The 24253-nt window shown below is 36.1% G+C and overlaps 3 protein-coding genes across 3 annotated transcripts in view; all 3 read right to left on the bottom strand.

Moving 5' to 3' along the window:
• Nucleotides 1-13159, bottom strand: part of LOC146462326 (uncharacterized) — a 76053-nt gene extending 62894 nt beyond the window's left edge. The window contains exon 1 of the mRNA XM_085085892.1: nt 12507-13159. The gene's annotated coding sequence lies outside the window, so the exon portion shown is untranslated. The remainder of the gene's footprint in view (nt 1-12506) is intronic.
• Nucleotides 7485-23356, bottom strand: LOC146462325 (uncharacterized). The gene is made up of 10 exons (XM_085085913.1): nt 23102-23356; nt 22122-22188; nt 21218-21244; nt 20328-20354; nt 17420-17463; nt 17294-17347; nt 16694-16747; nt 12327-12416; nt 12088-12124; nt 7485-8922 (listed from the first exon to the last, which is right to left on the bottom strand). Exons 1-10 carry the CDS (start codon nt 23183-23185, stop codon nt 7847-7849), a joined length of 1560 nt encoding a protein of 519 aa, XP_084942039.1. The 5' UTR covers nt 23186-23356; the 3' UTR covers nt 7485-7846.
• LOC146462324 (uncharacterized) overlaps nt 7609-24253 on the bottom strand; it is a 28446-nt gene continuing 11801 nt past the window's right edge. The window contains exon 7 of the transcript XR_014857177.1: nt 7609-7626. The gene's annotated coding sequence lies outside the window, so the exon portion shown is untranslated. The remainder of the gene's footprint in view (nt 7627-24253) is intronic.

Here is a 24253-nt window from a genome sequence, read left to right as displayed (position 1 = left end):
ATATTTGGACGCGTTCCCTAAATGTAACACAGTAGGTTAAAGATAGAAGGAAAGTTATATATAATTATACACTGAGTTTGTGCCAACAATGGATAAGTTGTGATGTGTTCATCCCACCCAATGATTGAAATAACAATTATAATAATTAATATTATCCACATTAAAATGAAAATTTAGGGCATTTCATTATTGAAGTACTTGAAAAAAATTGACTACGTCACCATTCACTCCATCACGTCCATCTTTCCCTGTGAAAGAGGAAAATCAAAATGATATTGACACCCACATCAGTTGATTAGAAACTTTACTGTCAGTGTATTTGTCTTCATAGGTGTAAATTTTAATCAAATATAATCAATTCATAAAGAAGTCGAGTGAAAACGGAACAATACTGTATTGCTAAATTATAAATCAGAACGTAGCATAACGTAATGTGAAACAAAACAAAGTATGGCAGCAGGAGAAGACCTGAGACAGGGCGAACTTTGCAGGTTTCAAAGACAAGGAGGGTTAAAGTTATTGGGGGTAAAATTAATAGAAAATGACGTGAAGGGAAACGAAAATTGCTTTGAGTTAACAGAAGGTTTGAGGTATTGAGGGTTTGAGTTACCAACAGTAAACTTATAGTAAATGTAAGACGGAAATCCAGGGGAAATCGATTTTGATTCTAGTTAGTGCAAGGTTTGAATCATCGGCAGTTGACTGTACAAGTCATGTAAATTTCCAAAAATAAATAACTAAGCCTAAAGATAAGATTCTGTGAAATTTCTACGCCAAAGCAAGTGAGGATGGCTTTTATCAAGACAAGTTTAACGCTGTTAAAAGCAACCTCACACAAGGCAGTCCATGAAAATAACACAGATGCATTCCCATAATACCTAGCATAACAATGCAAGCAATTAACAGTAAAATTACAAAAAGTACTGCCACTGCAAAATTAAAGCTGTCATTTATTATTTAACCAATAGTTATCTGTGCAGCACAATTCTAAACAAAAACTAGATTCCTGAAACATTTAATAAGGCTCAGGTTACATACAGGCTGTAAATACAGCCTTCCTTATGTATTTATGTTTAATAACAATTTTTTTGAAGTTATTGAATACACACCATTTTGCCCATCTTTTCCATCCTTCCCTGCAAAAAATTAAAGGAAATAATATTATTCACAGTAAAAGACAGATGAAAACTATACAGAACACATCAAAGGGTAAAACAGTCGTCACACTTGGGATCTATATGTCAAGTAAAGCTTGTTATTAGAATTCTAATCCACAGACACGGTTCATGCCACTGTTTGCAACAATTCAATAATTATTGAGACCTTGATAATGGAGATCACAAGATAATTTATTTTACCAGTATTTCAACAAAAATTTCTAAATTAAAATTCTTGGTATTTACATGCAGCAAGTAACCACAGCACATTGTAACTTTTTAACCAAAAATAATCTAACAAAAAAAGGAATACAAAATTAAAACAAAACAATGTTCGGTCGCTTTGCAGGTGAGAAAGTTTTCCACAAAACTGAGGCACAAAAGTAAAATATTGATCCTATATGAAGACGTGGATGGTAAATGGAGAAAAAAAGAGGATGGACTTAAGGATCAAATGGTCAACAGTGACTTGTCAACAACAGATCAAGAGGAATTGATTGGTCCCTCAGCATAACAACAATATAACGATTTTCAATTTACTTACCATCTTTACAGCCACAAGCTTGAGAAACAGCTTCACAGCTTTTTGACTTGCTTGTGGGTACATTGGCCTATAATTTAGAAACATCAAAGCCTGCATGAACTCACCGCGTATGTCACCCAAATGATGGATAAGATTCTGTCATTATGATTGTAAGTTTACTTTGTTTGGTAATTCAAGAGATCGATTGCATTGTAAGGCAATGCAATATTCTCTCACTTAAAACATAACGAAATACCAAAACGACTAGAACAAAAATAATCAATTCCTCAGTGGTGTAGACAAACATTCGCACAGTCCTACATAGTCCTTACTTGGCACAAGAAATCCCGCTCTGAGTATAATAATCAACCAACAATCTTTGACCACGCAGCCCCTAATCCTCGCCAAAAATCGCTGGAATTATACTTGGATTCTGAAGATCAAATTCTTTTCACTTATGAACAGTAAACAAACGTAAATTTCTTCAAAACCCGGCACAGGTTCTTTGCCAGGCGTTCTACAATGAGAGGAGACTGGACAGCGAATTTTGTGGGGAGGAGGAGAGGAGAAGGGCGTAAAGTGCTACCCTGCCCAGGGGACTGGATATGCTATACATTTAGCGTATGAGTTGGCATCCTCAATTCTGGATAAATCAGTTTTTTCCCAAGTTTTTCATTTTGCAATTGAATATACCTTTCTAGAAATAGTGCGACAGCGCCAAAATTTAGAGGTGGGTGATTCACGATACACGATAATAGATTTTCTCGAAAACAAAAAGTGTGAGAAACCACTTCACTGACCGCTTCCAAAATTTATAGTTAATGTCATATATATGCAACTTATTTCTCAGGCGTTACCTGATTTGCAGACTTCCTCTGCTTTTTTCCGAAAGAACCGGCCAAGAAAACCCCTAACGCCAACACGAAGAACAATCGAAACATTTTGATCCTCTCTCCTAAGTTAAGTCAACTGGTAATATTCAACGTGTAGCTCAGTAAAAAGACTTTTTCGCTCTTTGGTTTATTTGACTGATGAACGCGAAAATTCAAGTTGTTGTTTATGATGTTTACATCAACAATTAACGAGGGTGGGTCGAGTGGGAGGGTGGAGAGAAGGGGGTGACCTGGGGGTGTCTCTGGGTGATTTCAATAGTGAAGTACGTGAGCGATCTTCTTTGATTCTTTTTATGGCCAAATACACAACCCTTTTACTTTTGATCAATGTCAACCATAAATTATATTATTTCAGTTTAGAAACCGTGACCTCGAATGCGAAAACACTTTGTCCAGTGTGATGATGTGTCTTTTTTTTTTTTTTTTTTTTTTTTTACATCTTTGTACGGGGAAGTGGGTGGGGTGGGCAGGGAGCAAGCATGTCAAATTAACAATGTTTCAGGAAAACGAAGTAAAAAAATTGTAGATTAAGATGAGTCGAAAAGAAAAATTCGTTGAAGTGAAAGTTAAGACACAAGACCGATTACTCACACGGGAAGAATTTAAGGGATATGATCGATACAGATGTGGCAAAAAGGCTGCCTGACTATTAAATTAATTTTGTCGTGGATTTTTGTCCTGCTGAGTGCAATATCAACAACGCAACTAAATCGCTCACCGCACAGAACTTCACCCCAAGAATTTAGTTGGCTTCTCAGAGCCTTGGTTTTAATTTTGAGGCGGGTGAAACAATTTGAAGAGCTGGGAAAAACTGCTGAAAATTTCTTGCGTTATTCATTTATTGCGCTTCTTAGACTGCAATCATTTCTTATGCCGCTCGTTCTTTTAGTTTCAATCACAAGGGATCGACGATTGAAAGTGAATTGAAAAATTGGCTTAAGAAAAAGTAGAGGACAAGATCTTGAGACAATGCCAGAATAAACTTTGTTGTTTAATTTGTGACTCGGAACTGTTCTTCATAAGAGATCAGTATATAAACACTCAAACTCGACAAACAAACAGTCTGACTTGTTCCGCTCAAAAATGTTTGTTAATTAGTTCTCAAAATTTTATTGATAATTAACCGGATGTTACTAAAATGGGAAACGAAGAACGGGGAACGGGGAACGGCGAACGGGGAATGGGGAATGGGGAATGGGGAATGGGGAATGGGGAATGGGGAATGGGAAATTGGAAATTGAAAATTGAAATGGGAAAATAATAAATAAGAAATTATTATTATTATTATTATTATTATTATTATTATTATTATTATCATTATCATTATTATTATTATTATTTTTATATTTTTTTAATTTTTAATGGAATGATAACTTTATTATTTACAAGAATAAAATCTACTAGATACAGTTTGATTCTATTAAAACCTGAGTGATTTTTACAGTTTGTCGTCATAAAATTGTAAAATTATTATTATTATTATTATTATTAGTATTATTATTATTATTATTATTATTATTATTATTATTATTATTATTATTATTGGATTAACTGTTTATTAATTGTTTAGAATGCGGAAAAGATATTTTTCAGTGGCGATTTAATCGATATCCACGCTTTTTTTTAAACTTTCTGCGCCAAAATCAATGGAAAGGAATAACTTGATGATAACGGGAAAAGTTACCTTCTCTTGTTTCGTCATTTAACTATCTGAAGCTAAGCGAGCAACGAAAATAATTTCATAGATATTGTCAATCAAAATTCAGAGGTGGGAATAATTTTGGTTACCATCAAAAATTGTGGCCACGGTTGGGCGTCACACTCTAAGGACGAGATTGCTTGCAGAAAACCCATGGAAGTTCATGAGTTGGTTGCATCACGCGCAACCAATATTTATGCAAATTCACTTGTAAATAATAACAATAAATGCTTTGTTTATAGTGGAAATGCACTTAGCTATCCAAAGCTAGTTTACAGGCATTCCACTCAGAAGTAAGTTACTCAGAAATCAGAAATTAGAAATTAGTCACTCAGGAATCAGCTGCTTCTACTGGTTGTGAAAGTAAAATGATTTGTCAATTATATTTGATTTTTCAGTTTCGTTCCAACCACTAACTTGGAAAGTGAGGAAAGTGCATCGTGTCACAGTTTATCTATAATAAATAATAAATATAAAACTTATATTGCGCATATACAATCGAAATATTTTCATATGCGCATAACAGCAATAAGATCAAATTAATAAATCAGTTAAAAGCTATCATAAAAATGTATAAGTAAATCAATTAAATCCCATCTGGGGCTCAGAAAAATAACATGACAGTTTTTTTACAATGGGTTGCTAACTGTGGGTTCATTTGTTCGTTTGTTGAGCGGTGAATTGGATTCTGAAGGAATGACTTCTTTGAAACTCCCAATTTATTAATGTGCAAATGAACATGAAATAAATCTTTAATTAAATTATGTCAAGAAATGTATGAGCTATCACTAGTTGATGAAACGAATATAATTTGGTGGTGTTATGTGTCAAAACAAATTTTAATTATTACTATTTTTAACTCGTCTACACTAAATAATAAACACTGGTTCGGAAAAAGAAGCATCGAAAATTGCAAACTGACATCTCTAAAGGTGGTGGCGGTCGCCTACGAGAGGTGGTCGCTTACGACAGCGTCCAACTACAGTGATTTGACTGAGGAAAGTTTGGTGTCGCTCAAGAGTACAGGCAGCCCAAGCTCTATATATAATAGAACCGTTGAATTATAAGGATTTGTATGAGAATGCAACGGCCAAAGCCAACAAGAAGAACGAACGAAACATTTTCACACAGGAACTCAGAGATAAAAAACAGGTCGTGTAAAGTTAAAAAAGTGTTGCTCTTAACCTTTGTTTTTTTTTTTTTCATCATATTAGGAACACGAAAATACGAGAAAGCATACCTTTTATTTACGATGTTTGCATCGTATTTTTGCCTTAACTATCTGCACAACATTTCCTATGAAACTGATATTTTCACTCAGTTATTTTGCCATGGTTTAAACTGATATTTGAGGCACTCATGCAAGACGTCTGAATCACAAATGATGTTTATGCCAATTTTTTGCTCTTTCGTGATGTGTCCAATGCTAACTCCAGGATGTTAATAATAATTCTAACGGTATCTAAAAGGCTTCTGCAGCACTCTATGGATAAAACTATGAAACACTAGAGTTTCCTTTGAGGATAGAAATTGAAACATATCACGTGTATTTTGATAAAGATCATTTTAATATTCTGTTAACGAATTGGGATGGGGACAGATCAATCATTCCTAAATTCTCGTGATGAATATTTTCTCTCTCTAGTCAGGTTACTGTACTATAGAAGACATTCAGACCCAGTTGTTCCAAAGACGATTTACGCTAATTAAAACAAAAGCGAAATAAAATTAATTGTTTCTGGTTCAACGGGAATTTTAACTGTTCAAAGTTTATTAAAAATATTCAAAGTTTAAAACGATGGACAAAGTAGTAATTTTGAACTAGTAATCCAAAGGTGATTGGTTCGACTCCCGTTTGGAGAACTGGGATTTTATTTTTCGAGAATGCCTGGCAGTTTGTAACTGACAGAATCACACATCATTCTCAAGGAAGTAACTTCTTCGCCTTCTGGCATCGCCAGCTTACTCGTTTTCAGTCACTGTGTGATGTGTGATTGGAAAATAATAGCAGAGGTTGATGAACAAGAAAAGTGATGTTTTTCAGAGAAGGGTCCTTATGCTGTATCCACATCCACGAAATGACTAAAATCTTTGTAAGTTTTCCCTAAATATTTTAGCCGCAAAGTTGACGATTGAAAAGGACAGTACCCTCTTACAAAGCTTTTAAAACTTGACCGAAATATTTCAACGTGTACGTGTGTGGGAGTACTGATGTCTGGAGCGCCGTACTGAGTAACCTCGATCTCAGGGAACCTCGTCTAACCCACCCCACCCCTAATAATGAATGTTGTTCTTGCGTGATCAGCTAGCGTGACAGCTAAATTTTCTTAATTCCTGGTTTGATCTTGCCTATTCTTCGCTATGTTCTTAAGAAGAAAAGGTTGGTGTCACGGTAGTCAAGCAGCGATATTTTGCTGTCTTCTGCTTTGTAAGTTCAAAAGTAACGAGGTCAGAATCAAAGTGAACAGGTTCTAAATCGCTCTGAATCTACAAAAAAAAAAAAAAAGATCCTAAAAAAAACGGCTCACGATTTTACTGTATTCAGTTAACTACAATCTTGTCAATCTCGGGCAGCAAGGCAACTACAAAGCCTTAAATTCCGTGCACCGCCTTACAAAAACAGCTGAAATGGCCACGTAAATGCATCCCCTTCCACCCTACCCTCACTAAGTGCAAACGATTTATCGATCAGGATTCAGTTCCGACCGCCTAATAACTTTGATAGAGGTGATAGTAAAGAATCCAAGAGGCAAGAATTTTCGCGGTCCGATTTTTTTCTGAGACTATATATCGGTTTCTCACTTTTTCGTTCCCTTTACCACTGCTTAATTTAAAAGCTGTTAGACATTCTCTGCATCGTTAATCTACGCAACAAACCAAGAAACAGTCATCTTCTTTTTACGACATCACGCCTCGGAAATGGAGAGCTGTGTTATGAATATTTTTTCCCGTCATCCGCCGCTAACCGTGCTCCTTTTCCGCAACCCTCCTTATTTCGTCCGCGAAAGAGACTACTTGTTTTCGGCAACATGTGGCCCATAACGATGACAGAGTCCAATCAAAAACTGACGCAAATTGTCAGTACAAGGATGAAAGATTTCACATCTTCTTGTGTTTCTTTACCCTGGGCCTAACTACTATCGGTTCCGGTCAAAGTTTCTTATCGTCTCACAGTGAAGCAAGTCAGGGTGGTGTTTTTACTTAAAGTTGTTTTTTGTTTTCGGTTGACACAAGCTCTTGAACAGAGTTTCCACGCAAAATTCAGATGATAAACTGCAGACAAGTGTTTTATGATCCAAACACAGCTTTATTGTTAATTCTAGCAAGTAATTCTCCATCAAAACTAGGCGAGAACTTATTAACCGAATCTGATTTTGTATCTCTACTATTCCTTGGTTTTATGCGATTGTCTATCAAGACTACTATGTATTAACTTTATTGTTCCATTCACAACTTTTTCCCAAACTGATAAACGTTCCTTGTTGTGTATTATAAGTCAGCACACAAAAAGCTTTCATTCTACTGCTAATCACAAGTTATTTTAAGCTTGGATCCATATCTTTCGTTCTTGGCTCTACACCCACTTGTACAGGGCGCTGTTTATGTTGTATTTCTGGCTGTAATAATTTGCCACTGCCAAGTAAGTATGACCCTTGTACTCAAATGACGTCATATCGTACGCCCCGTGTGTTGAAATCTCTTGGTACTTGATGAACCGCGCTCCAGAGGCCTGGTACACAACTGACTGTGTGTTGTGTTTCTGACTGGAATCGTAGTGATTGGCCACACCCAGGTACGTTTGACCGCTGATCACAAACGGATGCCAAGCAATGGCTCCACGAGTAAAAATGGATTGAAACAGAACAAACTTGTTACCATCCCACTTGTAAATGAACGAGTTGGTGTTGGGGCTGCTTCCAGTGTAATGATTGGCAAATACGAGGAATGTGTGACCATTGATGTTAAAGGACTTCACATCGAATGCTCCATAAGTCTGAAGAGACTGCAGCTTGACGAAGTGTCCTCCTGACCACTTGAACACAGTGGACTGAACAGAATACTTCTGCTGGGAGTTCCAATGGTTTGCAAAAGCGATGAAAGTGTCATTGTTTATCACAAATGCCGTACATCCCATGGCTCCTTCAGTTGCTATCTCCTGAAACTTGTTAAACTTGCCGCTGCTCCATTTGTAGATGACTGATTTTATGGACTGGGTTCTTCCATCATAGTAGTTTGATACTGCGAGATACTTTTCACCATTTATCATGAAAAACGTGAAGTGGCTTGCTCCTTTTGTAGATATGCCTTGAAAGACGACAAACAGCTTTCCATTCCACTGGTAAATAACCGAGTCCAGTAGGTGGGTTCCATCGTAACGATTAGCCACAGCGAGGAAATGTTTACCAGCGATTGAAAAGTAGCCAAGACCATATGCGCCTCTAGTTTTCAGGCTCTGGTACAAAATAAATGTTCCAGTTGATTCGTTCATCTTGTAGATCATGGAGCTTGTCTTGTGCTTTCTTATGTCGCCATGGTAGTTGGCAATAACCAGAAAAAGACTTCCATCAATGGTGAAATGTTCCACATCTACAGCTCCTCGGGTTGGTAGGTCCTGAAGTTTTTCAAAGAAGTGAAAACCTGTGGAGCATTCTTAAAAGAAAAGAAAAGTTGGTGTCTTTAAGTTTTAGTGAAAACCGGGATTTTACATTATATTGCAATAATTGCATCACTTCATTAAGCCGCCTGTCTTCCCTCTGTTGGTTTTAAGGAACCAACCTCGTTCCCAGGATCTCTCGTGAAAAGGAGAGATCCTGGGAACGAGGTTGTTCAGGAAGATGTATTCAGGGAAAAGAAATCAAGAGTCGTTTGTTCAGTGTAAAAATATAAGATAATATATAAGATAAAAGATAACCTTACGGAATAAGGTTCAAAAGCTCGAAAACAGAGCAGCCTGTGTTTTGACCTACTCAAGCTAGGACGTAGATGCTGGTCACCTTTTCAAACTTCTAGGGTGGAAAAACCTAGCTTGCCAGCAACAATTTCAAAGAGCTACGATGGTTTACAGGTCTCTGCACGGGTTGGCTCCAAACTATCTTAGTTCTAAATTTGAAAGGCGAGAAGCCGCATATAACCTAAGGGACTCTGAAAATAAACTCAATGTTCCATTGCCGCGCACAAACTATTACAAAAACAGCTTCAGCTATAGTGGCGCCATTCTCTGGAACAGTCTTCCTTGTAACTTAAGGGAAGCAGAGTCCCTTGGGCAATTTAAACGATTACTCAAACAACTGTAAGGCACGGCATTCGTGGAAAGCAGCTTTTCTTTTATTTAAATATTTTTATTATATTAGTATTAGGCATTATTAAAGCTGACGAATTTTGTACCGTGGATAAATAAAGATTATCGTATCGTCTCGTAAGAAAAATCTGAGTACAGAAGTTTGTTTTGAGATTAATGCGGCATCATAGGATTGTGGCTAGTAAAACTACATGTATATCTAGGCATAAAATTTGCAGAAGTGCGTCAAACGTATTAATGTGATGGTATACGTGAGTATAATAGCCAGGGTTCGTACTGTTTGGGGCTTTTAAAAATACATGACTTTCCAAGACCTTTTCAAGTTTTCCATGACAAAGCGTTCACATTTTACAGCGTCAAAAAGCGCAGTGTTTATTTCTACTGAGTGAAAATTTATCTGTATCCTGGTTCCTTTTGTGTTTAATTTTTAAAATTGTTCATGTTCTTTCTTTTCTTTTTTATTCCCTAAAATAATTCTTTCTCATTTTTCGTTTTTTCTCCATAAACATAATTTTCAAAGGCTTTCCAAGACGCAAATTAAAATCCATGACTTTCCAGGCCTGGAAAACGAAGTAACAAAATTCCATGACCCGAACCGTAGATAGGTAATCCCGGAACAGAGGATCCGAGTCCTTACAACAGGAATCGGAACCTACATGTACTAGCAAAAAAAATCAGTTTCCCAAATTTATAATTCAAAGCCAACTAAAAGAAATCTGATGTGAGTAGAGGAATAATTATTCAAATAGACCTGAACTCCAATATCAAACTATCATTAAAGGAGAAGGTCACTGAGTTGAGTTACTCACCGCTTTTTGAGCTTCTGAAATGCTTCCGATCTATACAACAAAAAATGGAGCTCCAAAATCCAAATTGAGCGCCGCCATTTTGATTAGCACTTGGTAGCCTAGCCACCTTGTCATGACGTCATTGATTCCGTCCAAGGCAGCATTGTGAAATCGAAACGTAAATAAGTGGAAATGGCTTCTTTTGAACAATGTCGTTTCGAACCAGAATGCGTCCGTCAACCCGAGGATGAAGAAGTAGAAGAAAATGAAAACAACGAGAGAGTTCAAGGTACATTTTGGTGTATCTGTGAGCGTTGTGAAGTGATGCCAACCGCAAGAGAACGCCTTTGTTGTTAAAAAGAGCTAGTGCCGGAAAACAAGATGATATGGAAGGTACGATTTGTACTCGAAACGTCGTAGTTTATTGTTTGTATGTCGGTTCAAAAATTAAAAATCGTTTTAATTTATGTCTTTCATTTGTGTTTTTAATTTGTCTCAGTGCTTGCCGGTATATTACGCAGGGATTTCATGTATCATCGAAAACGAAGACTTTTTAATGGTTTGTCTTAACCGAGCTGTGTTACTAGGAACTGCTTTATTTATTTATTTATTTGTTTGTTTGTTTGTTTGTTTGTTTGTTTGTTTGTTTATTTATTTATTTATTTATTTATTTATTTATTTATTTATTTATTTATTTATTTATTTATACAAACATAGAAAGTTACAGTGAATAATAGACTTGGATCGTACATAAGTTTAGAGTAAATAATAACAGTAAAAGAAGAAGTAAGAAGTGGCGAGGAGACCTCAAGAAACCCCCGGGCTTATACTGAGAGGTCTCCCCGGAGATATGTTAGGACTGTAAGACTAGTAAAGACATTGTATTTAGATTTTTTAACTTACGGTGGTAAGACTATAAAGACATAACAGAGTCGGACGTTTCATGCAATTAACAGAGGAAATCAAGAAGCTTTCTTTTGAAGGTGGATAGACTAGGGGAAGACGTAATTGATAATGGCAAAGCATTCCATATTTTTGGCCCTCTATAGAGTATAGTAAATTGCTTGATATTAGTTCGGCAGTTGTGTCGCGGCGTGACTGGTCGAGCCACTTCTTTGCTAAACTCTCGTTTTTAACTGGCAAATTATGAGAAGATACACCTCTTTCTTTATCTCCCTCAGATCTGTTATTGCAGTCTGGAGCCAAACACGACGGCATTTTCAGTCCACAGCAAAAAAAATTAATAATGATAATAAATAAATAAATAAATAAATTTACGACAGAAAAATACACCACTTTCACCACTTGCGTAAACTTGAGATTCCCGCTGTCAGTTCGTGCCAATTTTGTTGGACGGAATGACGTCAAGTGTCATTCGAAATGACGGCGCTCAATTTGGAGTTTGGAGGGGAATTTTGTATGGATCAGATGCTCTTCAGAAGCTCAAAAAAACGGTGAGTAACTCAACTCAGTGTTACTTTTATTGATGATTTAGAAAAAATACATGATTTTTAGAGTGGCCTTCTCCTTTAAGAAGCGTTAATTATATCTAGAATAAAGCTTCAACATGTGTAGTTCTAGAATTTTTCAAGAAATAAAACAAATTGGAAGCAACTGTTTGATTTGTTTAAGAACAATGAAACTGCGTAAAAAGTTCTGAGAGAGCCACCAACGTTTTCAAAGTTATAATAGGATTTTAAACGTAATGTAAGAGAGAAATGTTCTTACCAGCTGAACAGCAAGCTGATTTACTGGAGGATGAACCCTGAGATGCACAACGGAGGAAAAATAGCTTGTTATACTACATATCATGAGCGGCAAATAGCTAAAGCTTCAATTTAGTTGATCGGTAGTATATGCAAAGCAAGAAAACAATTTCAAGATTGGATAATTACAGTAAAGGCCAACTAAATTTTCCTTACACTTGTTTATAACGAATGAACAAAGGAGAATAAACATTTCACCACCTTTGCATCACATGTTCCCGGCATTCCTTTCTGCCCTGATTTTCCTTTTTCTCCTTGTGATCCTTTGTCTCCAGGAGATCCTTTCTCGCCCTCAGTGAACAGAAAAAATAATTATCAATAAAATTATATACAATTTATAGTATTTCCACTTCTTGGTCAAAAGTATAATTTGACGCTTACCGTTAGTTTTACTGTACTTTACTGTGATATGAGATTGGCTCAAAAATGCACCACTTTGCCAACCAATTAAAAATCAAACAGAAACCACTTGACAGAGTTGACAGCTTTCGACACACCTCAACAATCAACAATTGACCATGGAAACCGAGAATGACAGCAAGATCGCCTTTCTCGACACGTCAGTCTCAGGAGAACCAGACGGCCGCCTTACCACCAGCGTCTGCAGGAAGCCAACTCACACTGATCACTTCTTAGAATGATTCACACCACTATCAATTAGTAAAACGCGATAGTGAAGTGTCTGTGCGACAGGGCGAGACGTCTCGTGACCAAACCATCAGTCATGAGAAGAAGCATCTGTCACCTGTACTGGTCTCAAACGGATATCCCTCCTCCTTTGTGCACAACATCACCAAGGCAAGAACAGCCCCCAGGAAAGAGCCCGTGGCAGAGTTCAAATCCACCTCCGTTTTACCCTATGTACAGGGAGTATCGGAGCCTCTTCGCCACTGCCTAAAACAACAAGGCGTTCGCATCGTCTTCAAAGTCTACATCGGGGAAACAGGGAGATCTATGCAGGAGAGAATCAAAGAGCACGACAGGGATATACGACTCGCCGGTACCCAGACCTCCGCCGTTTCTGAGCACGCCCACGAGACGCTTTGGAACGAGGTAAAGTTTATTGATCGAGACTCTCACTGGTAAACCCGTAGGTGACTTAAGACTTCACCCTAATAACATAGACAGGGACAGCGGAATTTAAATTCCCGAAGCATGGATGCCCACGATCAAGAAACGCAACAGGAGAGAGGTGCAACAACGGAGCGCTGAGGGAACAACTTCTCGCCGAAACAGTGAGGATCGAAATGCATCAATCATAGCCAACCATCGTGATAGCACCTGATGAAGACTAGCACTAAGCAGTCGAAACGTCGTGATTTACATCTCAAAGTGATTACACCGTGAAACAAACGATAATACACTTATTGTTATTGTATCTACCACGATGAAAAACAACAACCTCTTTCTCGACTCAGAACCCACTTTATACTCGCTCACATGTGTTTCCCTGCACTGTGTTAAGGTGAACTTGCTTTGAGTTCTGATCACTTTATTATTTGTGTTGTGCACATTTAATATGTTATGATTACTTAAAGTTATTAAATTAATTAATTATTTAATTAATAAGTAAATAAGTAAGTAAATAAATAAATAAAGATGTTTAATCACCACATTCTCGCATTGAAAATGAATTACAATGTGTTTACAATATCTAGAAAAATTACAAAACTCTCGTTGGGACTGGAGTTTACAAAATTTTTTAATTCAATTTTAATTTATTAATTTATACTGCTGCGCTTTTTAACACGCAATGATTAAAAGCGCATTACAATATTAGAATATACTAAATACGTACATAAACTAAATTTAACGATAAAAAAAGTAATTTAAGCGCTAAAGGCTAAAAGTTAACTTAAAAAGATATGTTTTAAAGCTCTTAAAAGTCAAAATCGAATCAACACTGCGCAGGTTTGCTGGGAGCACGTTTCACAGTGTAGGCGCAGCTTCACTAAAAGATCTGTCACCAAAGGATTTTTTTCATTTTCCCTGCTGGATGTAATAGAATTTAGTGCCTGAATTCTGTTACATCCAGAAGAATTAGAAATAGAAAACCCTGGTAAAATACAAGAATCAAACTAAACCTAAGAACAAATCGTAAACTAAGAATAACAATAAACTTTTAGAAGATGTTACGTTTGCCATTAGGATGGTACAAGGGAAAAAGCTTCGCTTAAACGCTCAGTTCTACATTTAAATTACCTAAAATTCTACTTCCTTGGTGTTCAAAATAACTCTTCTTCAACTAAAGCCTATTCACGGCTTACAAGAACGGTCTACCAATATCTTTTTTAAATACCTCAAGAAACTTTAAAACCATAATTATCCAATTATCCAATGTTGGTTCTTCTGACTTACATGTATGGTTGACTTACAAGGCCTACATGTAAGTGTAATAAAAACCAGTTAAAATCTTGTTATTTCTTTTTGCAAGAGGTGCCAGACTGCTTGACTGTTTTAATACAGTTTTAGGAACTAATTAAAAATGCTTTTTATTATTAAAATTAGTGTACTTAATTGTACTTCATGTATTGTATTCATTAGTTTTAAATTTTTACATGTACATATTACTTAATATATTAATTGATCTGTTTTGTACTGTAAGCTATACTAAGATTCCTTGGTAATGAGTAGGATAGGGTGCGGGGGTGGTCTACTTGATGCAATGCCAAATACCTGTTAAATATCACGGTTTCTTTTCTGTAAGACTCATGGTTGGATGGTAGAGATTTACAACAAATGGCAAAAATGACCATGATTATCCCTCATCGGTTGCCCACCATTTTCCAATTTTCTAAATCAAGTTGACATTAATTTGTATTACGTTAGCATCAAAGGCCAAAATTATTTTAAGTACTCCATTCTTTTTTTTTTCTAATTCTGTTTAGGAAATGTAAATGCGAATCTGATGTTACAAGTTGCCATTAACACAATTCTAAATTCAAAGTTGTGGTCCACACCTGCACTATACAGAATTTAGTGAGACAAAAGATCAATTTTAAGCTTTTATTCCAAACCAGAAATTGACTAATACCTTTCATGAAATTAGGATGATTTATAATGGTAATTAAACTGAGTGGAGTGCAATTGGGTCTGAAATCATACGCATGATTTCGCACAGCACGAGTTCGATTTAAAATCACAAGACAGTATGACTTCAGACCAAAATTGCACGACACAAAGTTTAATTACCACTTTATCACACCCATTTTGAAATCGCACAGTTTTTTGTCAATATTAATACTTAGTATATACCACACAAGTGAATAGTGCCTTTCGCGCGCGCTGATTGGCTAGCTCGGAGGTGATTAGCTAAGTAATATTCACCTCCGAGCAACCGAAGAGAAACAAGATGGATTCCCATTTTGCCACGGTCACTAAAGAGCAATTTATTTAGATAAATGAGGCAGCTGTTACAAAAAATACAAAAATGGCAACAAAGTTTAGTTTGACGGTATTAAATGGTAAGTTATTTAATCGTTCCAACCTCATATTCTAAGGCGAAAAATGAAACTACAATGCCTTGTTTACGAAAACTGCCAAGCACTATAATTACAATGTAGACAAATGAAACATCTAATGTTTAGGAGCATGGTTTCGAAATCAAGACGAATTTCACTCAACAATTAAAGAAATGACATCTTAGCAACTAAACAAGTGTCTCAAAAAGTTTTAATTGTTCGCAAGAAAGCAAGACAGAATTTTCTACGACAAAAAATCGCTTATCGCGCGGCACACGAGATTTTAAAATTTTCCACCGTTTGTTGGTATACTGTCAAAAATAAAGGAATTTTGGCCCGCTAGTTATTCAGCTTACTGTGGTATATATATATATATACTGAAACAATTATTCACCTCAGTGTCGGTAAAAGTGGTAGATATTTACCTCGCCCCTTTGTGGCTCGGTAAATATCTGGACACCACTATTTACCTCCACTTCGGTGAATAATTGTTAATTATTTTCCATTTCAGGAAACCTGACTTTTAAGGAATACGGGGAATTTGGGGAACAGAAATTGCAAAATGTTCCCCCAAAATGATCTTTTTTTGCCCTAAATTTTTCAGTAATCTGATTGGCTAGTGCAAGTAAGCCATGACATTTGATTGGCTAGTTTCATATTCATTTTGAAGGGCTGAAAAAGGATGCAATTTAGAACAAAAAATGGTGCAATTCATGAATAAATCACACTGTTGAGAGCCAATCAGGTTGCAAGGATCGTGAACCATTGATTTCAAAATGGGTGTAATAAAATTATGAATCATTAGGATTTTCATTTTGATAATAATAATAATAATTAATAATAATAATAAATTATGATTAGTATACATTATGCTCCCCTAGTGAAAGACGAATGCAGGTAAGTCGAAGTCTATTAGAAAACATATTCCATTTTGATCCCAGCTTATTTCTTTTAATTTCCCATTAATAACATCTATCTTGTTCATAAGGGGAAAATACAAAACCTAACTGACAATGCTTTAATTCAGACATGCTAAATTTTTTTGACATATAAAGATTCATCAAAGTAAAAATTTTTCTTGTAAAATGAAATGCAAAGTAAAAATACCTTCATGGAAGCACTCCCGTCCTTTCCTTGCATCCCCACTTCACCTTTCTCTCCCTAACAATTGAAAAGAAAAATAATTACTGATTTAAGAAACAGTGTTCAACTCGTTAAAATTTATTTTCTATTTTCTCCATAGACATAGTTAAGTACTACTAGGACAACTACTTGTAATAACACTCATAAAAGCTCTTTTAGCTGTGTTACCCAGATGCTCTTTGGGTTCCTCATGCAACACCCCCCCCCCCCCCCCTTCCTCTATGAGATTGCATGGCTAGCCCAAACAGCACCGGCATAAGGGAATGACTGTGTTAAGATTTTGAGAACATTCTGTTATTATTTTTCTTTTCTGAGTTCCATTATGTACAAGTGGAACAGTACTAACTCAAATTAACTGAGAACTTAAAATATTTAAATGACGACTTGTGTTTAAAGTGTTTACTTCACTCAATCCAAGATATCAATGCATTAATAATAATAATAATAATAATAATAATAATTTATGCAGTTATATTTCACAGGCTTCAAGGATATATAATCGCCAGCGCATTACACAATAGTCATCTAAATAATTACAAGTAATAAAATGGAAAACAAGGATACCTTAACACCGGGATTACCATCCAGTCCCCGCATCCCTACTTCACCTTTGTCTCCCTGACAAGTGAGAAAAAAAGGGAATTAAATTCCAATAATATTTTCAGCAAAAGCAAGAAGAAAAAAATTAACCTTTGCTCCAACTCTGCCATCCTGTCCATCACGGCCATCTTTTCCTGTGTTACAAAATAATAAGGATCATGAAAAAATCAACAATCAGTATGCACAAGGAAGAGCTGAATGTTCCTGTCTTAAAAGGTACACACACATAATGTCACAACTGTTTGTCTCTCGGTTTCCCAGATAATTTGTCTCAAAATTATTCTTTTGTCAATGAACACACAAGTCAATATTAAGTTACATTTTGGCTCCATGCCACTCTTACCAGCAACTCAGCTCATCTCTAACAGAATGTTGTTCATACTACTATCAGCAAAAGGATGTTCCCAACTACAGTGAGGATGGCATAGCAATACAAAGACTGCCAGGCTAAATTTTGCCCAGTTTTTTGTTTGTTTTTGTCTATCTATAATATTACGGATGATGAACAACAGATTCTAATATGTTCGATAATTTTAATGTACTAACTTCACAGAAAACTAAAAATTGATTTCATATGCTAAATTTGTTTTTACCTTCTTTGGGCAAGCACGTGCTCAAAGGGATTTATAACTACACAACTTATGTCCTTTGGTATAGTATGTATCAAGTTATCCAGGCAAGTTTAAAGTGGTTCATTTCTGGTTGCCATGAGATTCTTAGAGTACTGAGCACTTTCAAGTTACTCACTAATCATCCACTCACTCTGGGGATGTATTTCAAGCCGGTAGCCGGTTTTGTTTTTTTGTATGCATGTGGTGTGCAATTCTCAATAAACTTCAATCTACCAAAACCGAATGGTAACGTTGCTAACTTTTCTATTAATTTTGTTGGAGCTGAGTTGGGGAATTAATAAAAAAAGCTAAGACTATTATAGTTACATGATAATGATAATGATAATGATACTAATAACATTTGTCAATAGCAAATTATCAATACATTCAAATGCACTTCTTATAATTATACTGAAATTAAGAACAACTAGTAATTAAAAATTATTTGTTGAAAAAAAAAATTCTTCTTCTCAAATAATGTGGTTAAACTGCTTTCCATGAAAAACAAAAGTCTTCAATAAACTAGAAATACGTGACTCGCAAAACCTCGTGAAGCTGGGGCTGGGTGGAAAACCCTCCTTACTCGTACTGTAGCATCAAATGAGGAGATTACGTAAAAGGGGCATAGGAATTTTTTTATGAGCATGGTCTTTTCGTAGTTCCACAGGCTAGTTTGCGGTTGAAAATCTATTTCTGACGCGACGTAATGTACAACGGGCGTGCAGCGCTGTCGTGTTCGATGAATTTATTTCCCACGGAAAATTATTTTACCGCGTCCACAAACGTGTATTTTCTTCAATGCAATCTTTCACAAAAAAGATTTCTAAAAGAAAGGGAAAATATTGTGGAGAGATAGTTCTGTATCCAGTGAATATTGATGAACATTGCAGTTGAAATTTGATCATGCACGCATATTTTTTCCGATGTATGCAAATTGTGCTCCACACAACGGCAGACAGTCTGACGTCATTCTGCGGTTGAAAATCTATTTCTGACGCGACGTAATGTACAACGGGCGTGCAGCGCTGTCGTGTTCGATGAATTTATTTCCCACGGAAAATTATTTTACCGCGGCCAAAAAACGTGTAATTTCTTCAATTCAATCTTTCACAAAAAAGATTTTTAAAAGAAAGGGAAAAGATTCTGGAGAGATAGTTCTCTATCCAGTGAATATTGATGAACATTGCAGCTGAAATTTGATCATGCACGCATATTTTTTCCGATGTATGCAAATTTTTTTCAGACGACGCCAGACAGTCTGGCGTCCTTCATACTTTGTTTGCGCACTGTTGCCAGGCAACAGCACGGACACCTTCACGGAAATATATAAACATACATACATATATATAAATATATGTTCGGCTCGAATTCGCACGGCTTAGCTCCCAAGCGCAGCCTTCGGCCCGACAAATTTATTAACCTCGCTTCGCGAGGAATAATAAATGTGACTTTAAATTACTAATTTAACTGTTTTATTTTCCAGAAGCAGAGTGTAGCAAGTTCCAGTGATACAGAGGAAAAGCAAAGCTGAAGATGACCCTCAATGCCCCAAAATAGCAAGACAAGCACAATTTGGGACTGGTACAGTTTGCTGCAATCAAGATAATTGTTGCTTCAATGCTTCAACATTAGTACACCTTGAGACAAGAGTTATTTGTATGATAAATTGTAAGTTTAAGACTCCAAGGTCAAGAATAAGCATTCACAGTAGGTAAATTGATTATTGTTGCCATTTGAAGCACCCATTGGACCTTTCTGTTACATTTCCACGAGTTGTTATCTTAGTGTGAACTATTACGTTCAGTACAATCTGTGTTTAACTTTTGGTCCGCTCTGAGCTGAATGAAAGTATCTTTTTTACATTTGCATTTACTGGAAATTGGATCACAATGGCTCAGTGTTTATGAAAATGATTTAATTACAAGGACAATCTTGTATACTAACACTAAAAAGTGCCTAAATACATATAAGAGAGTTTACTAAGTGCAATCATAGCTCTACTTAAATAACAGGTAACTACTGTATGTCCCCTGGGATTATAGCTTGGGCCAATCCTGAATGAAAGCAAATATTATGATTATCACATATCCATTAAATAAATAAATAATATTAATGAATTAATTTCTAAACTTAGTTATAGTTAGAGGTACTGCTGAACATCTAACAAACCTGAATGTTTGTAACACAAACAAGGTAAAATGGAAGGATATACAGAGTTTGTGCGAACAATAATAAGGTAATAGTACGCCCCTGCCACCCACCAATTGAAATAACAATTCATACAAATTCTACACATTAATGAAAATTTAGGCCATGATTAATTATTAATTAAAAGTACTTGAAGAGAAAAAAATCTATTGAATGTTTGAAAAAATTGAGTACATCACCATTCACTCCATCGCGTCCATCTTTCCCTGTGAAAGTAAAATAAAATCAAAATTTTATTGACAACCACTGGTCATTGTTTTAATAGTTGCTGAATGAGATATAGTATTGTGATGTTGAGAAGCTACAATATTTGCAGTCCAAAGCCTGGAGTGAATTACTCAAGATAAAAAAAAGTACTTGTAAAGAATTAGTAAAATTACATACTCAGCATATAAGTAACATATAAAAACTCCAAAATACAAATAACCCTAATGGTAAGATACTGTGAGATTTCAATGCCATTAAGCATTTAAGACAGGATATTTGATCAAAACAAGTTTATAAAGTCATGTACTTTTTTTGTTTTGCAAACAACCTGACATGCAATGCACCAGGACAGTAATTACACAGAGATGCATGAATTCCCATAATACCTAGAGCATGTAAATGTGAACATAACAGATACTAGTAAAAATACAACCAAATTTAAAAGATGCTGGGGGGAAAATTTTAAGTCATGAAAATTGCAAAAAGTACTGCTGTTGTAGGTTAAAGTGATTTCAACTCAGGTTGATTTTTTTTTTTTCCTTTGTTAAGGTTGCATGTAATTTACATCTGAAACAAAGGAAAATACAAATCAACCTAGGTTGAAATCATTTTAACCTGGATTCATTTTAACCTAAAACACTGCCACTGAGAAATTTAAGCTTCCGTTTATTTAACAGTTATCTGATAGTGTGTAGCATATAATTTTATACTAAACAAAAAGATTCCTGAAAAATGAAGAATATAAGATTGTTGTTGTTCAAAATTTAATTTGTTCTTTAAGGCTCAGGTTACATACAGCTGTAAATGTAGCCTACATCATTGCATTTATGTTCAACACTCTTTTATTGAAATGGACACATACCATTTTGCCCATCTTTTCCATCCTTCCCTGCAAACAAAATTAAAGGAAACATTTATATTCATGTAGTATGCGACAGGTGAAAACTACAGAACACTGTCACATCAAAGGACATTAAAGCTTACGAGACTTGGCATGTACTAGTTTATGGTTCTTCCAATTTTAATCCAGTCAGACACAGTTCATCCAACTGCATGTTTGCAACAATTCATGATCATGGTCGAGATGTGATAATGCACATCACAAGATAATTTCTTTTACCAAATAAAAATTTCTATTCTTGCTAACATGCAGCAAGCAATGAAAGAAAAACCCCCACATTTTTAAAATCAGTGTCATGAACAAATGTCTTCAACCAAACCACAGGGAGAATTCCCACAAAGGTACGTGTATGTTTAGGCTAATTGTTTCAACATTCTTTCTCTCTTTTTTTTTTTTGGCATTTTTTTTTTGAGTGCATGCTAGCCTCATACATGTAATTATTTATTAATAAGAGTTTTTCCATATGACTTTTGGAAGACTAATTGACATGAAAAAACAAGGGAAACTGGGGACACAACTTTTGCATCAAATTGGCAATCATGAAGTTTAAGGAGAATGTGGGGCTTTAAATAGTCCATTTGACCCTGGGGCATGGAAATTAGCAGTGTTTTAACACTGTAAGTATGTGTATATATGTAGAATTTTCCATAATAGAAAATACATATAACAAAAACAGTGGACCAATGTTTAAAAACTCCCCACTGTGTCCAGGGGGTCGGGAGGGAGGGGAAGTGGGGGGGAGGACAGGGTTTAATTGACTGATGCATTAGGGATCAAAAAGTCAACAGTGGCTTGTAAACAACAGAGAGAGGAATTGATGCGACACTAAGCACAATAATGATATGAAGATTTTCAATTTACTTACCATCTTTACAGCCACAGGCTTGAGAAACAGCTTCACAGCTCTTTGACTTGCTTGTGGGTACATTAGTCTATAATTTCAGAAACATAATTAAATATACATGAATGTATAAAGTATAATTATGTCAATAATAATTTAGTTTATTAAATGCCATAAGTACTATATACTCATTGACATTAAGTGATAACTTATGAGAACATTAATAATACATCATCCTCATTAATATTACAGTTCTCAAAGACTACATGTAGCCACGTATGTCACCCAAATGATGGATAAGATTCTGTCATATACATGTATAATAAGTTTACTTTTAAACTTCAGTTTCTTTGTTTGGCAATTCGAGAGATTGGTTGCATTGTAGGGCAAGGCAATATTCTCTCACGTAAAACATAGCGACATTTCAAATCGACTAGAACAAAAATAATCAATTCCTCACTGGTTTAGACAAAAGTGGGTATTGTCCTGCATTGTCCTAACTTGCCCCAAGAAATCCCGCTCTGGAGTAGAATTATAAGCCATCAACCTTTGACCACGCAGCCGCTAATCCTCGCTAAAAAACGCTGCAATTATACTTGGATTCCTTATTCAAAATCTGCGCAGTACAAGTTCTTCGCCAGGCGTTTCTACAATGAGGGAAGACTGGGCAGCGCATTCTGTGGGGAGGAGGTGAGGAGAAGGGCGCAAAGTGCTACCCTACCCAGGGGACTGGATTGCTAAAAGCATGCTATAATTCGGCCTCCTAAATTTTGGATTAATCGGTTCTTTCCCAAGTTTTACTTTTTCGAATTGAATATATTTTTCTAGAAATAGTTCCGCTTTTAGTTTAAAGTGGGACAGCGCCAAAATTTAGAGGCGGTGAGTGATTCACGATGTAAGCCTTTTTCGAAAGCAATATAAAAAGGTACGAGAAACGACTTCAGGTGTGCCGGGACTTCCGAAATTGTTAACTACATATATGCAACTTATTTCTCAGGCGTTACCTGATTTGCAGACTTTTTCTGCGTTGTTCCGAAAGAACAGGCCAAGAAAACGCCTAACGCCAACACGAAGAACAAGCGAAACATTTTTGATCCTCTCTCCTCAGAAGTCAACTGGTAATATTCAACGTTTAGTTCAGTAAAAAGACTTCCGCTCTTTGGTTTATTTGACTGATGAACGCGAAAATTCGAGATGAAAGGTTATTTGTTTATGATGCTTACATCTGGATAACTTACGAGGCAGTCAAGGTCTCGGTAGACTGTGTAGCGTGGAGTGAGTCAGGAAAGGCTGAGGGTGGGGAGGGGGAAAAGGACTCTCCAAGATTGCAGTGGTGAAGTACGGATTTGGTACCTGAACAGTGAAATCTATATTGCTTCCATTTTATATAAATGTTAGGCATAAATGACATTGTTTTAGCTGGGAAACCGTGACCTCGAATACGAAAAGGCTTTGTCCGGTCGTGTTTTCGATAGGCCTTTTTTTTTTTTTGTGGAGGCTTAGTGGGGGGGGGGGGGGGGGGGAGGGAGTGGGCTAGGGAACAGAAGGGAGTGGGCAGGCATATCAAACATAGTTGGGTTTAAAATACTGATGACTGTTTCTTGTGTTCTTGCCAACATTTCTTATGTCGCTCCTTCTTTTAGTTTCAATCACAGGGGATCGACGATTGGACTGTCACTTGAAAAATCGGCTTAAGAAAATAAGAGGAAAAGACTTGAGACAATGCCAGAGAATGTATAAGGTCGAGACTCGACAAACAATCTGACTTGATCAGCTCGAAACTGTTGGTTAATTAGAATATCTTAATCATATTTTCATCCCATTTTAATATATTCTTCTTTTTGACAATTTTTGTAATATTTTTAACGTGGTTTACGCTTACTAGTTACATACACTTTATCATTCTCTTATTTTTAAGTTGGCTCCGACGGTCCTCTCTGTTCTAATTTGAAGAATTAAAAAAATCAATATTGACAATGAGAAAAGCTGGTGGGGCCTTGATTGTAACAATGCAGAGAGAGGCTGAAACAATAGCTGATAACAATATCAAAACAATAGAATAAATTCACCCAACACCAGAGATTTCCCTCGCCCCAGTCCCCAACACTGACCCCTGATAATGGCAAGCGGACAGTAGATGCTAATTGTTTCATTTT

The sequence above is a fragment of the Pavona decussata genome, unplaced genomic scaffold, assembly GCF_977016875.1.
Source record: "Pavona decussata unplaced genomic scaffold, jaPavDecu1.1 SCAFFOLD_190, whole genome shotgun sequence".
NCBI lineage: Eukaryota > Metazoa > Cnidaria > Anthozoa > Scleractinia > Agariciidae > Pavona > Pavona decussata.
This window is presented reverse-complemented; position numbering and strand designations above follow the sequence as displayed.

Bases quoted from the DNA above. Each gene is read 5' to 3' on its own strand.
- LOC146462325 (XM_085085913.1), bottom strand. From the start codon at position 23,185: ATGTTTCGCTTGTTCTTCGTGTTGGCGTTAGGCGTTTTCTTGGCCTGT. The intron at 21,245-22,121 runs GTAAGTAAATTG...TTTTGTTTGCAG, and splicing joins AGCCTGTGGCTGTAAAGATG to GGAAGGATGGAAAAGATGGG. The intron at 20,355-21,217 runs GTATGTGTCCAT...TTACTTTCACAG, and splicing joins TGGAAAAGATGGGCAAAATG to GGAAAGATGGACGCGATGGA.